Source organism: Callorhinus ursinus, unplaced genomic scaffold, assembly GCF_003265705.2.
Source record: "Callorhinus ursinus isolate GAN/ISIS: 27379988/994484 unplaced genomic scaffold, GSC_fseal_2.0 scaffold4, whole genome shotgun sequence".
NCBI lineage: Eukaryota > Metazoa > Chordata > Mammalia > Carnivora > Otariidae > Callorhinus > Callorhinus ursinus.
This window is the reverse complement of record NW_027397066.1, coordinates 144,021,124-144,034,085: the sequence shown is the minus strand read 5'-3', so window position 1 is coordinate 144,034,085 and position 12,962 is coordinate 144,021,124. Positions and strand designations below refer to the sequence as shown.

Genomic DNA, 12,962 nt, shown 5'->3' with positions numbered 1-12,962 from the left:
TGTGGCTTTTTGCTTTTTTTTCTCCAAAAAATGGCTTTAGTATCAAATGGTTTATAACGAAGGCATTGACATGTGCTAAGGATTGAACAGGATTTTTAATGAAAAGTCTAAAGTGCTGTCAATGATTGTGAAAATGAAAAAGTGCTATCTTGAAGAATTTTGAAATTAAAGATTTAATATAAACTCTCAGAAAAAACTCTCTGTATCTTTTCATGTAGCTAAAAGACCGGCTTCAGGACAAAGCTTGGCTTCTTTTGTGTCTGCTCAGAAAATTACAAAGCCTGCCGCTAAATATGGAGTACCTTTAACATATAAGAAATTTGGAGATAAAAAATTACATGAAAAGAAACCACTCCAAAAACATAAACAGGTATGATCATATTACAGACTGTGTATTAGTAACAAATTCACTTTGATCTTTTTTTATTGCAGCTCAATTCCGTTATCTTGATATTCATAGGATTGTTTTTATTAAGTTACTAAAGAACATTGCTATTCTCTGCTTCACCAGTCTTCTAAAACTAAGAAGACTTACGGAAATCACAGAGAAACATTAAGTAGATATATTAAGTAGATGGTACAATAAAAAGAAAGTGACATCATCAGTGAAATCACTTTTGGACAACCTAAGCAGAGCCATTTGTTTTTGTGTATAAAACAAGTAAATGTGATACACTTGATAAAAATGTGGGAAAATTTTGTATTTGAGAATTCACAGATAAATCAAAATCATAGAGCTGGAAGGAATGTTATTGTACAGTCTATAGTATTTCAGATGAAAAACAACACAGCACGTAGGTGAAATGCTCAAGAACACAGTGTTAGTTGCAGGAATTTGACATTTTTCTTCATGTCAGTAGCTGCCTGCTTTAGCATATGAAACCTGTTTTGTTTTGGACTACATATGTACATGCATACATATGTGCATACACATGTGTTTAAATACATATGAACATTGAACACACTACTGTAAGAGAAATCTAAGTTAAAATCTGTCATAAAGTAGTTCAAATGATTACTGTAAATTAGTCTTCAAATAAGTTGTATAAGTCAGCCTCCAGTCAGGAGAAAAAAGCGCATAATAATTTGATCAAGCAAAGTTTAAATAATTAGTAACTATGTTTAGGGAATTAACTTCAAGGGATAAAGAACTCTAGAGAATATAGGAACAGCAGATAAAGGAAGCAGCCACTACTCCTAGCGCTGATACATAGTACCCAAAGAAGGAATAGATTTTGGAAAATCTCCACAACACCACCCTTAAGGCTGAGATTCATACCTTATTGGGTGTGGTATGGCTATAATTCAATGGCTGGTGAGTTCACTGAGCTGCCATAGGCTGAGGCTGGCAAACATAAAACTGTCCACTGTAGAGCTGATGAAGCTCCTGAGAACCTGCTTAGAGTGCCTGTGAAATGTACTGGGAAGCTGCTTGGGGAATCATTGAATCTACTGGGAAGCCTACTGGAGTGCTGGTGGAAGTTGCCAGGTGTTGCTGAACTCTTTGGGTAGTAGGCTGGGATGCCAGTTGGGTCATCAGTGGAATGTGGTGGGAAACTGGCCTTGGGGTTGCTGTCAAAGGTCACAGGGAAGCTGGCAGGGGCACCAGCAGAACTCTCCTGGAAGCTGCCCACAGGGGTGAATGTTACTATGTGTCCCACATGCAGCAGGAACAAGAAGAAAGAAAACTTGCTAATCAGGAACAGAAACCATTTCCATCTGCTAACAAAGCTTAACATCATGCTAGCAAACGAAGTGTTTATATTGTTTGACTTCTCACAAGGAGGACAATGAAGGGTGAATTTGCAGCTGAGAGGCAATATGATAACTGGCACACAAGTTTTCCCTCCCTGCCTCCCTCCCTTCCTTCCTTCAGTCCTTGCATATAACACTAAATTAGGCGTAATGGACCAATTCCATCTTATCTTTTATCCCTCTTCTTTAATCACCCGAAGCGCTGGACCTCCAGACTTTTCCTTCATTAGCTAGTCTCTCAATTCCATATGATTCTGGTCATACGCCAATCTGACCCTCACCCTCTGCAGACCTCCCTAAACTCTTCCAGAAAGCCCTCTTATAGCACATTATCAGCAAAATCCCCTGTATTTTAAACCTGTAGAGTTTTTCAATCTTTTTTGCTCTGAAACCTGGCTTGTCCCTGAACACACTGTTGTGCAACTGTCTTTCATGGTGTCTCTAATCTCTTAATACCACTGCATCTAGAAGTAGGATGAGGGAGGTGTTTTCCTTGCTTCTCACTGCAAGACTCTTCCCTGCTCCCTAACCACAACCACCCCCCAAAATTTTGAGGTTTTTGCTACCAGATTGTATCACCTGTTAACCCTCTGTGGATCATCTGCAAACTCATTTTTTAGAGACTTTAACACTTGAGTCCTGGTCACTTTTCCCAATACTGTCCTAATTCTTATCATGCCATCAAATTTGTCACCATTATAGCAACTCTTCCATAGTCTTAATTATAAGCATCCCATGACTTACCATTATTTCCTGTGTTTCCAGCTTATTCCTGGAGGACTCTGCCTCCACAACTTCTTTGTCCTATTTGGATCCATGGATTTTTCTAGTTTTTTTTCAATGTCCCTCTCCTCATTTTTTATTTACCTTTTTTGGCTTAAATTCCATGTTCTCCCATTATAATAATTTCCAAAGCCTCACCTGTCTTTCATTATTACAAATCACCTGGCAAAAACTAACTTGGTGAAATCCAACTCTCTATCTCTTTTGAGCCTGAACTTGGGTAGTGGAATGTGATTGGAGAAAGCATACAACTATTCTAACTGGTCTCGCTTTAAATTTATAACTAATGGTATCAAGTGAGCACCTTCTGGCCACCCTATTATATTTGCTCAGTCCACTTACTTGCCTACTATATTTTATTTTATTTTTGTTTTTTTTAATTTAAATTCAATTAACATGTAATGTATTATTGGTTTCGGAGGGAGAGGTCAGTGATTCATCAGTCTTACATAATACCCAGTGCTCATTACATCATGTGCCCTCCTTAATGTCCATCACCCAGTTACCCCATCCCCTCATCCTGCTTCCCTCCAGGAACCCTCAGTTTGTTTCCTATGCTTAAGAGTCTCTTAGAATTTGTCTCCCTCTCTGATGTTGTCTTGTTTTATTTTTTTCCTCTCTTCCCCTATGATCCTCTGTTTTGTTTCTTAAATTCCACATATCAGCGAGATCATTTGATGATTGTCTTTTTCTGATTGGCTTATTTCACTTAACACCCTCTAGTTCCATCCACGTCATTGTAAATGCCAAGATTTCATTTTTTTTTTGATGGCTGAGGAGTATTCTATTGTATGTATGTGTGTGTGTATATATATATATATGTATATATATGCATATATGTATATATATACCATCTTTTTTATCCATTCGTCTGTTGATGGACATCTGGGCTCTTTCCATAGTTTGGCTATTGTGGACATTGCTGCTATAAACCTTGGGGTGTAGGTACCCCTTTGGATCACTACATTTGTATCTTTGGGGTAAATACCCAGTAGTGCAGTTGCTGGGTCATAGGGTAGCTCTATGTTCAACTGTTTGAGGAACCTCCATACTGTTTTCCAGAGTGGCTGCACCAGCTTGCATTCCCACCAACAGTGTAGGAGGGTTCCCCTTTCTCCGCATCCCCGCCAACATCTGTCGTTTCCTGACTTGTTCACTTTAGCCATTCTGACTGGTGTGAGGTGGTATCTCATTGTGGTTTTGATTTGTATTTCCCTGATGCTGAGTGATGTTGAGCATTTTTTCATGTGTCGGCCATTTATATGTCATCTTTGGAGAAATGTCTGTTCATCTCTTCTGCCCATTTTTTTGATTGGTTTGTTTGTTCTTTAAGTGTTGAGTTTGGTAAGTTCTTTATAGCTTTTGGATACTAGCCTTTTATCTGATATGTCATTTGCAAATATCTTCTCCCATTCTGTCGGTTGTCTTTTGGTTTTGTTGATTGTTTCCTTTGCTGTGCAGAAGCCTTTTATCTTGATGAAGACCCAATAGTTCATGAAGACAGTATGGTACTGGCACAAAAACAGACACATAGATCAATGGAATAGGGTAGAGAATCCAGAAATGAACCCTCATCTCTATCACACACTTGATCAACTAATCTTTGACAAAGCAGTGCAGCCGCACCAGGGTCTTTCACCTTATTGGTTAAATTTATTCCTAAATAATTTATCGTTTTGAATCAATGGAATGGTTTTCTTGATTTCTTCTTCTGAGAATTTGTTATTAGTGTATAGAAACACAACAGATTTTTGTATGTTAATGATGTATCCTGCAACTTCACTAAATTCATTTATTACTTTATACTAGTTTTTTGGTGTAATCTTTAGGGTTTTTTATATATAGTATTATACCTGTAAATAGTGACAGTTTTACTTTTCCTTTCTAATTTAGATGCCTTTTATTTCTTTTACTTGCCTGGGACTTCCAGTATTATGTTGGATAAAAATAATGAGCATCCTTGTTTTGTTTCTGATCATAGAGGAAAAACTTTTGTCTTTTTACCATTGAGTATGATGTTAGCTGTGGGTCTGTCATAGATGGCTTTATTATGTTGAGGTACATTCCCTCTATATCTACTTTGTTGAGAGTTTTTATTATAAATGATGTTAAATTCTGTCAGATTATTTTTTTGCATCTATTGAGATGATCATGTGAGATTTTTATCATTTATTTTGTTAATGTGGTTTATTATGTTGATAGATTTGTGGATGTTGAACCATCTTTGCATCCCTGGAATAAGTACTTCTTGATCATGATGTATGGTCCTTTTAATGTATTGTTTATTTTGGTTTGCTAATATTTTGTTGAGGATATTTGCATCTGTGTTCTTCAGGGATACTGGCCTGTAATATTCTTTTTTGTGGTGTCCTTGTCTAGTTTTGTTATCAGGGTAATGCTGGCCTGGTAAAATATGTTTAGAAGTTTTCCTTCTTTAATTTTTTGTAAGAGTTTGAGACAGATAGGTGTGAAATCTTTGAATGTTTAGTAGAATTCACCAGTGAAGTCATTTGGTCCTGAACTTTCGTTTATTGGGAGATTTTTGAATATTGATTCAACCCCTCTACTAGTAATCAGTCTGTTCAGATTTCTGTTTCTTTATGATTCTGTCTTGGAAGATTGTAAAGTCTAGGACTTTATCTACTTCTTATATCTGGCATATAATTCTTTACAGTAGTCTCAGGATTTTTTATCAATTGTAAGTTTTTCTCTTTTATTTCTGATTTGATTTATTTGAGCCCTCTCTCCTTTTTTCTTAGTGAATCTACCTAAAGGTTTCTTTCATTTCTGATCTTTATTATTTCCTTCCTTCTACTACCTTTGGGCTTCATTTATTCTTCTTTGTCTAGTTCCTTTAAATTGTTAAGTTTAAAATTGTTTGGGGTGTCTGGGTGGCTCAGTTGGTTAAGGGCCTGCCTTCGGCTCAGGTCATGATTCCAGGGTCCTGGAATCGAGCCCTGCGTCGGGCTCCCTGCTTAGTGGAGAGTCTGCTTCTCCTTCTCCCTCTGCCGCTTCCCACCCACCCCCCCACTCGTGCTCTCTCTTTCTATCTCAAATAAATAAATAAAATCCTAAAAAAAGGTTTAAAGTTATTTGAGAAACAATGATAAATTGTTTCTAGTTGTTTGATATTTCTCTTATTTCTTGAAACTATGAACTATGAACTTTAAAAAAAACTTTTTTTAAGATTTTATTTATTTGACAGAGACACAGCAAGAGAGGGAACACAAGCAGTGGGAGTGGGAGAGGGAGAAGCAGGCTTCCCACTGAGTGGGAAGCCCGATGTGGGGCTCGATCCCAGGACCCTGGGACCATGACTTGAGCCGAAGGCAGACGCTTAACGACTGAGCCACCCAAGCACCCCTGAACTATGAACTTTCTATGAACTTTCCTCTTAGAACTTCATTTGCTGCATCCCATAGATTTTGGTGTGCCCTATTTCTGTTTTCATATGTCTCTAGGTATTTTATGATTTCTCTGTGATTTATTGATTTCTTCTGTGACTCAGTAGTGTTCGGGAATGTGTTGTTTAATCTTGACATATTTGCAGTTTTTCCAGTGTTCTTATATCACTGATTTCTAGTTTTGTAACATTGTGGTCAGAAAAGTTGCTTGATATGATTCCATTCTTCTTGAATTTTTGAGACTTACTTTGTGGCTTAACATGTTATCCATCCTGGAGAATGTTCCATGTACAGTTGACAATGTGTATTTTGCTGCTTTTTTTTTTTAAAGATTTTATTTATTTATTTGACAGAACGAGAGAGCAGGAGAGCACTAGCAGTGGAAGCTGCAGAGGGAGAGGGAGAAGCAGACCCCCTGCCAAGCAGGGAGCCCGATGTGAGGCTCAATCCCAGGACCCTGGGATCATGACCTGAGCTGAAGGCAATCGCCTAACCAACTGAGCCAACCAGGCGCCCTATTTTGCTGCTTTTGGATGAATGTTCTCTATGTATCTATTAAGCCATCTGGTCCAATGTGTTGTGTAAGGCCAGTGTTTCCTTATTGCTTTTCTGTCTGTATGATCTATCCATTGATGTAGTGGGTTGTTAACATCCCCTGCTATTGTGTAGCTGTCAATCTCTCCGTTTTTGTCTGTCAATATTTGCTTTATATATTTTGGTGCTTTATGCTGGGTGAATATATATATATATATTTAAAAATAGTATATCTTCATAACCCATTTATTACTATGTAGTGCCCCTCTTTCTCTTTCATTATAGTCTTTTTATATTTCCTTTGATATGAGTATAGCTACACCAGCTTTCTTATCAATTTGCACAGAATATCTTTTTTCATCCATTCACCTTCAGTCTTTGTGTGTCTTCTCTTCTGAAGTGAGTCTCTTGTAGGCAGTATATAGGTGTGTCTTTTTATTGTTTATTTATTTATTTATTTATTTATTTTTTATTAATTATGTTAGTTACCATACGGTACATCATTAGTTTTTGTTGTAGTGTTCTATGATTCATTGTTTGAGTATAAACCTCCTTAATACCTATCACCGGGCTAACCCATCCTCCCACCCCTCCGATTTCCCCCCTTCATTTTTCCCTTCCTTCTCCTGATGTCCTCCATGCTACCCCTTATGTTCCATGAATAAGTGAAACCATATGATAATTGACTTTCTCTGCTTGACTTATTTCACTCAGCATAATCTCCTCCAGTCCCATCCATGTTGATGTAAAAGTTGGGTATTCATCCTTTCTGATGGCTGAGTAGTATTCCATTGTATATATGGACCACATCTTCTTTATCCATTTGTCTGCTGAAGGGCAGCTTGGCTCTTCCCACAGTTTGGCTGTTATGGACATTTTATATTGTTTAGAGTCTAAATGGTAAGATAAAAATGAGCAAATATCAGGCAGCGTGATGCCCCCAGCTCTGTTTTTCTTTTTCACCATTTCCTTGGTGATTCAGGATCTTTTCTGATTCCATACAAATTTTAGGATTGTTTGTTCCAGCACTTTGAAAAATGTCTTTGGAATTTTGATATGGATTGCTCTGGGCAGCATAGACATTTTCATAATGTTTATTTTTCTGTTCCATGAGCATGGAATGTTTTTCCATCTTTTTGTGTCTTCTTCAATTTCTTTCATGAGTGTTCTGTAGTTCCTAGAGTATAGATCCTTTACCTCTTTGGTTAGGTTTATTCCAAGGTATCTTATGATTTTTGGTGCTATTGTAAATGGAATCGTTTCTCTAACTTCTCTTTCTACAGTTGCATTGTTAGTGTATAAGAAAGCAACTGATTTCTGTGCATTGATTTTGTATCCTGCCACATTACTGAATTGCTGTATGAGTTCTAGTAATTTGGGGGTGGGATCTTTCGGGTTTTCCACATAAATTATCATGTCATCTGTGAAGAGAGAGTTTGACTTCTTTGCCAATATGAATATGTTTTATTTCTTTTTGTTGTCTGATTGCTGTTGCTACGACTTCTAGTACTATGTTGAATAATAGTGGCGAGAGTGGGCATCCTTAATTTGTTCCTGATCCTAAGGGAAAGGCTCTGAGCTTTTCCCCATTGAGAAAGATATTCACTGTGGGTTTTTCAGAGATGGATTTTGTGAACTTGAGGAATGTTCCCTCTATCCCTATACTCTGAAGACTTTTAATCAGGAAAGATGCTGTATTTTGTCAAATGCTTTTTCTGCATCAATTGAGAGGACCATATGGTTCTTCTCTCTCCTCTTATTAATATGTTCTAGCACACTGATTGATTTGCGAGTGTTGAAGCTCCCTTGCATCCCAGGGATAAATCCCACTTGGTCGTGGTGGATGATGCTTTTAATGTACTGTTGGATCCTATTAGCTAGGGTTTTGTTGAGAATTTTGGCATCCGTATTGAATCAGGGATATCAGTCTGAAATTCTCCTTTTTGATGGAGTCTTTGCCTGGTTTGGGGATCAAGATAATGCTGGCCTCATAGAATGAGTCTGGAAGCTTTCTTTCTGTTTCAATTTTTTGAAACAGCTTCAGGAGAATAGGTATTATTTCTTCTTTGAATGTTTGGTAGAATTCCCCAGGGAATCCATCAGGCCCTGGACTCTGTTTTTTGGGAGGTTTTTGATCACTTCTTCAATCTCATTACTGGTTATTGGTCTATTCAGGTTGTCAGTTTTTCCTGTTTCAGTCTTGGGAGTTTATAGGTTTCCAGGAAGGTATCCATTTCATCCAGGTTGCTCAGGTTATTGGTATATAGTTGTTAATAATTTCTTCTTTTTTTTTTTTTTTAAGATTTTATTTATTTGACACAGAGAGAGAGTACAGACCGGGGAAGCAGCAGAGGGAGAGGGAGAAGCAGGCTCCCCAGTGAGCAGGGAGCCCAATTCCGGGCTTGATCCCAGGACTCCAGGATCATGACCTGAGCTGAAGGCAGATGCTTAACCAATTGAGCCACCCAGGCGCCCCATAATAATTGTTTCTATTTCCTTGGTGTTAGTCGTGATCTCCTTTCATTCATAATTTTATTAATTTGGGTCTTTTGGATAAATCTGGCCAGTGGTTTATTTATCTTATTCTTTCAAAGAACCAGCTTCTAGTTTCGTTGCTCTGCTCTGCTCTATTTCTGGTTTCTAATTCATTGTTATCTTCCCTAATCTTAATTATTTCTCTTCTAATGTGTGGCATAGGCATCATTTGTTGCTTTTTCTCTAGTTCTTTAAGGTGTAAGGTTAGTTGGTGAATTCAGGATTTTTCTATTTCTTTTTTTTTGAGTGAGGCTTGGATGGCTCTGTATTTCCCGCTTAGGACCACCTTTGCAGTATCCCATAGGTTTTGGACTGATGTGTTTTTGTTCTCATTGGTTTCCATGAATTGTTTAAGTTCTTCTTTGATTTCCTGGTTGACCCAAACATTCTTGAGCAGAGTGGTCTTTTAGCTTCCAAGTGTTTGAATTTCTTCCAAATTTTTTCTTGTGATTGAGTTCCAGTTTTAAAGCATTATGATCTGAGAATATGGGGAATAATCTCAGTCTTCTGGTATCAGTTGAGACCTGATTTGTGACCCATCATGTGGTCTGTTCTGGAGAAAGTTCCATGTGCATTCAAGAAGAATGAGTATTCTGTTGTTTTAGTGTGGAATGTTCTGTATATATCTGTGAGGTCCATCTGGTCCAGTGTGTCATTCAAAGCTCTTGTTTCTTTGTTTTTTTTTTTTTTAAGATTTTATCTATTTATTTGAGAGAGAGAGAATGAGAGAGAGCACATGAGAGTGGGGAGGGTCAGTGGGAGAAGTAGACTCCCTCCTGAGCAGGGAGCCCAATGCGGGACTCAATCCTGGGACTCCAGGATCATGATCTGAACCGAAGGCAGTTGCCTAATCAACTGAGCCACCCAGGTGCCCTCAGAGCTCTTGTTTCTTTGTTGATTTTCTGCTTAGATGATCTGTCTATTGCTGAGAGTGGAGTGTTGTGGTGTCCTACAATTACCGTATTATTATCAATATGTCTCTTTATTTTGGTTCACTTGGCTTATGTAGTTGGCTGCTCCCATGTTGGGGCATAGATATTTACAATTATTAGATCTTCTTGTTGGATAGACCCTTTAAGAATGATATAGTGTCCTTCTGTGTCTCTAACTACAGTCTTTAACTTAAAATCTACTTTGTCTGATATAAGAATTGCTACCCCAGCTTTCTTTTGAGGTCCTTTGGCATTAAAGATGGTTCTCTTATCCTTCATTTTCAGTCTGAATTTATCTTTAGGTTCAAAATGAGTCTCTTGTAGACAGCATATGGATGGGTCCTTTTTACCCAATCTGTCACCCTGTGCCGTTTTATGGGAGCATTTAGGCCATTCACATTGAGAGTGATTATTGAAAGATACGATTTTATTTTCATCATGTTGCCTGTGAAGTCCTTATTTCTATAGATTGTCTCTCTAAATTTCAGTTTTGTATCACTCTTGGGTCTTTCTCCTTTTATAGAACCCCCCCTTAATAGTTCTTGCAGGGCCCGCTTAGTGGTCACATATTCTTTCAGTTTCTGCTGGTCCTGGAAGCTCTGTATCTCTCCATCCATTCTAAATGACCGCCTTGCCAGATAAGTATTCTTGGCTGCATGTTCTTCTTGTTTAGTATCCTGAATATGTCTTGCCAGCTCTTTCTGGCTTGCCAGGTCTCTGTGGATAGGTCTGACGTTCTTCTGATGTTTCTCCCTCTGTAGGTAAGGAATCTCTTCTCCCTAACTCCCTTAAGATGGTTTCCTTGGTTCTAAGATTTGCGAGTTTTATTATTACATGCTGGGCTTTGGTCTGTTCTCCTTCATCTTGGGAGGGGCCCTCTCTGCCTCAAGGACACAAGTGTTTTGTTTCATTCCCCAGATTAGGGAAGTTCTCAGCTACGATTTGCTGAAATATATCTTCTAGTCCTCTCTCTCTCTCTCCATCCCTTCAGGGATCCCAATAATTCTGACATTGGAACGTTTCATGGTGTCACTTATTTCTCTAATTCTGTTTTCATGGATTTTAAGCTGTTTGTTCCAGGCCTCCTCCTGTTCCTTCTTTTCTGTCGGTTTGTCTCCTAGATCACTAATTTGTTCTTCTGCCTTGTTTACCCTAGCTGTTAGAGTATCTAGATTAGATTGGATCTCATTGATAGCATTTTTAAGTTCTGCCGAATCAGCTCTCATTTCTGCCCTTGGAGACTCTATGTTGCCATTAATCGTTTTCTCCATCCTAGCTATTGTCTTCATAACTGTTACCCTGAAGTCAATTTCCGACATCTTGCTTATATCCGTATCCATTTGTTCTGTGGCAAAAGTCAGTCTCTGAGTCTTTCCTGTTTAAGGCATTCCTCCTCTTAGTCATTCTCTTGAGGGGTGGTTGAGGGAATGTACAGAGTCCAAATTATTGACCACAACCCAAGCAAGATGCACTTGTTTTTTAGGGACCTTAGGGTTGTTGGCCTCTTGTTCTTCCAGCCTGTCTTCTGGGGGAGGGGTCTGCCACACTGTTAGTCAGGCAACCCTGTTTGGGCAGAGTTGCCCTGCCCCCTGTGGGGAGGATGGCTCAGTGAAAACTGGTATTTTGGGGCTTTTGTTCTCTGGCGGCTTTCCCTGGAGGCTTTCCATGTCTCTTCTGAGAGTTGGAGCAGAAGTGAACCTTTCCACACGTCTGCCTCAGAGCAGAGAGATCGCGGTCTGTTCTTCAGTGAACTCTCCAGGCCACACTATCTCCATTTCTTTCTGTGCTGCTAAAACCGCAGCATCCTGCATTGTGCGCTCCTCAGCAGCACTCCCAGTCCTGGCTTCCAGGTTGGGGCGCGTCTCTCCCCTTTGTGCTTCTAAAACTGCCTGCCGCCACCAGTTTGCTTGTGTGTCCCCCGCAGCTCCAGGTTTCAGTCCGGGGGTGAGGGGTATGCCCTAAAGTCCTTTCCCCACCACTACAGGTCTGTGAGACTCTGCCCAGTCCTCAGCGTGGGAGGCTTTTACTCTCTGGCTGTGCAGGATCCCGAAGGCTCCCTCCCCCTTCCGTTTACTTCCGATATCTGCCCACAGAATCACAGCTCCCAGCTTCATACCTCAAAACCAACCACCTGTGATATTCTCTTTGTAGAGATCCAGATAGATCTTACATCTCAGGCTGATGTCGTGGGTGTTCAAAGTGGTCTGGTAGATATTCAGCTCAATTCAGGGGACCGGTTGGAATAGGGTCCCCTATTTCTCCACCGACTTTGCTGCCTCCTCAGTGTGTCTTTTGAAAAAAATCTGTTCAGTCACTCTGTGTCTTTTGACTGGAGAATGTAGTCTATTTACATTTTTGATACATACGTAGTTATTCATTTTGTCAGTTGTTTTCTGGCTGTTACACAGTTCCTTTCTGTTCTTTCTTCTCTTTTTCTCTTCCTCGTGGTTTGATGACTTTCTTTAATGTCATCTCTAGATTTTTTTCATTTTCTTTTGTGCATTTACTATAAACTTTTGCATTGTGATATTGTTAGGTTCACATATATACCATTCTATGTGTATGAGAGCTTAAGTTGATAGCAACTTAAATTTGAACACATTCTAAAACACTACATTTCCCCCTCCACATGTTATATTTTTGATGTCACTCTTTATATCTTTTTGTTTTATGTATCCCTTAACAAATTATTGTAGTTTTAGTTAATTTTACTACTTTTTTCTTTTAAATTTGTATCTTTATAAGTGATTAATCCAGTTTTTACCATTTCCAGTGAGATTTTTACTTTTGTATGTTTTCTTGTTACTAATTATTGCCATTTCAACTTAAAGAAATCCCTTTAACGTTTCTTGTAAGGCTGATCTAGTGGTGATAACCTCCTTTATCTTGTTTGTCCAGAAAACTCTTTATCTTTTCTTCAAATCTGAATGATAATCTTGCCAGGTAGAGTCTTCTAGGTTGTAAACTTTTCCCTTTTAGCACTTTGAATATGTGATGCCGCTCCATTCTGGCTTACAAA

The 12,962-nt window shown here is 38.8% G+C and overlaps 1 protein-coding gene across 12 annotated transcripts in view; it reads left to right on the top strand.

The window, feature by feature from the left end:
• The window catches only part of NEK1 (NIMA related kinase 1), a 215,923-nt gene that overhangs the window by 44,898 nt on the left and 158,063 nt on the right, over nucleotides 1–12,962 (top strand). For all 12 annotated transcript variants that reach the window (XM_073892483.1, XM_073892490.1, XM_073892491.1 and 9 more), the window contains one exon: nucleotides 219–370. In XM_073892483.1, coding sequence (XP_073748584.1) covers nucleotides 219–370 — 152 coding nt within the window. The remainder of the gene's footprint in view (nucleotides 1–218; nucleotides 371–12,962) is intronic.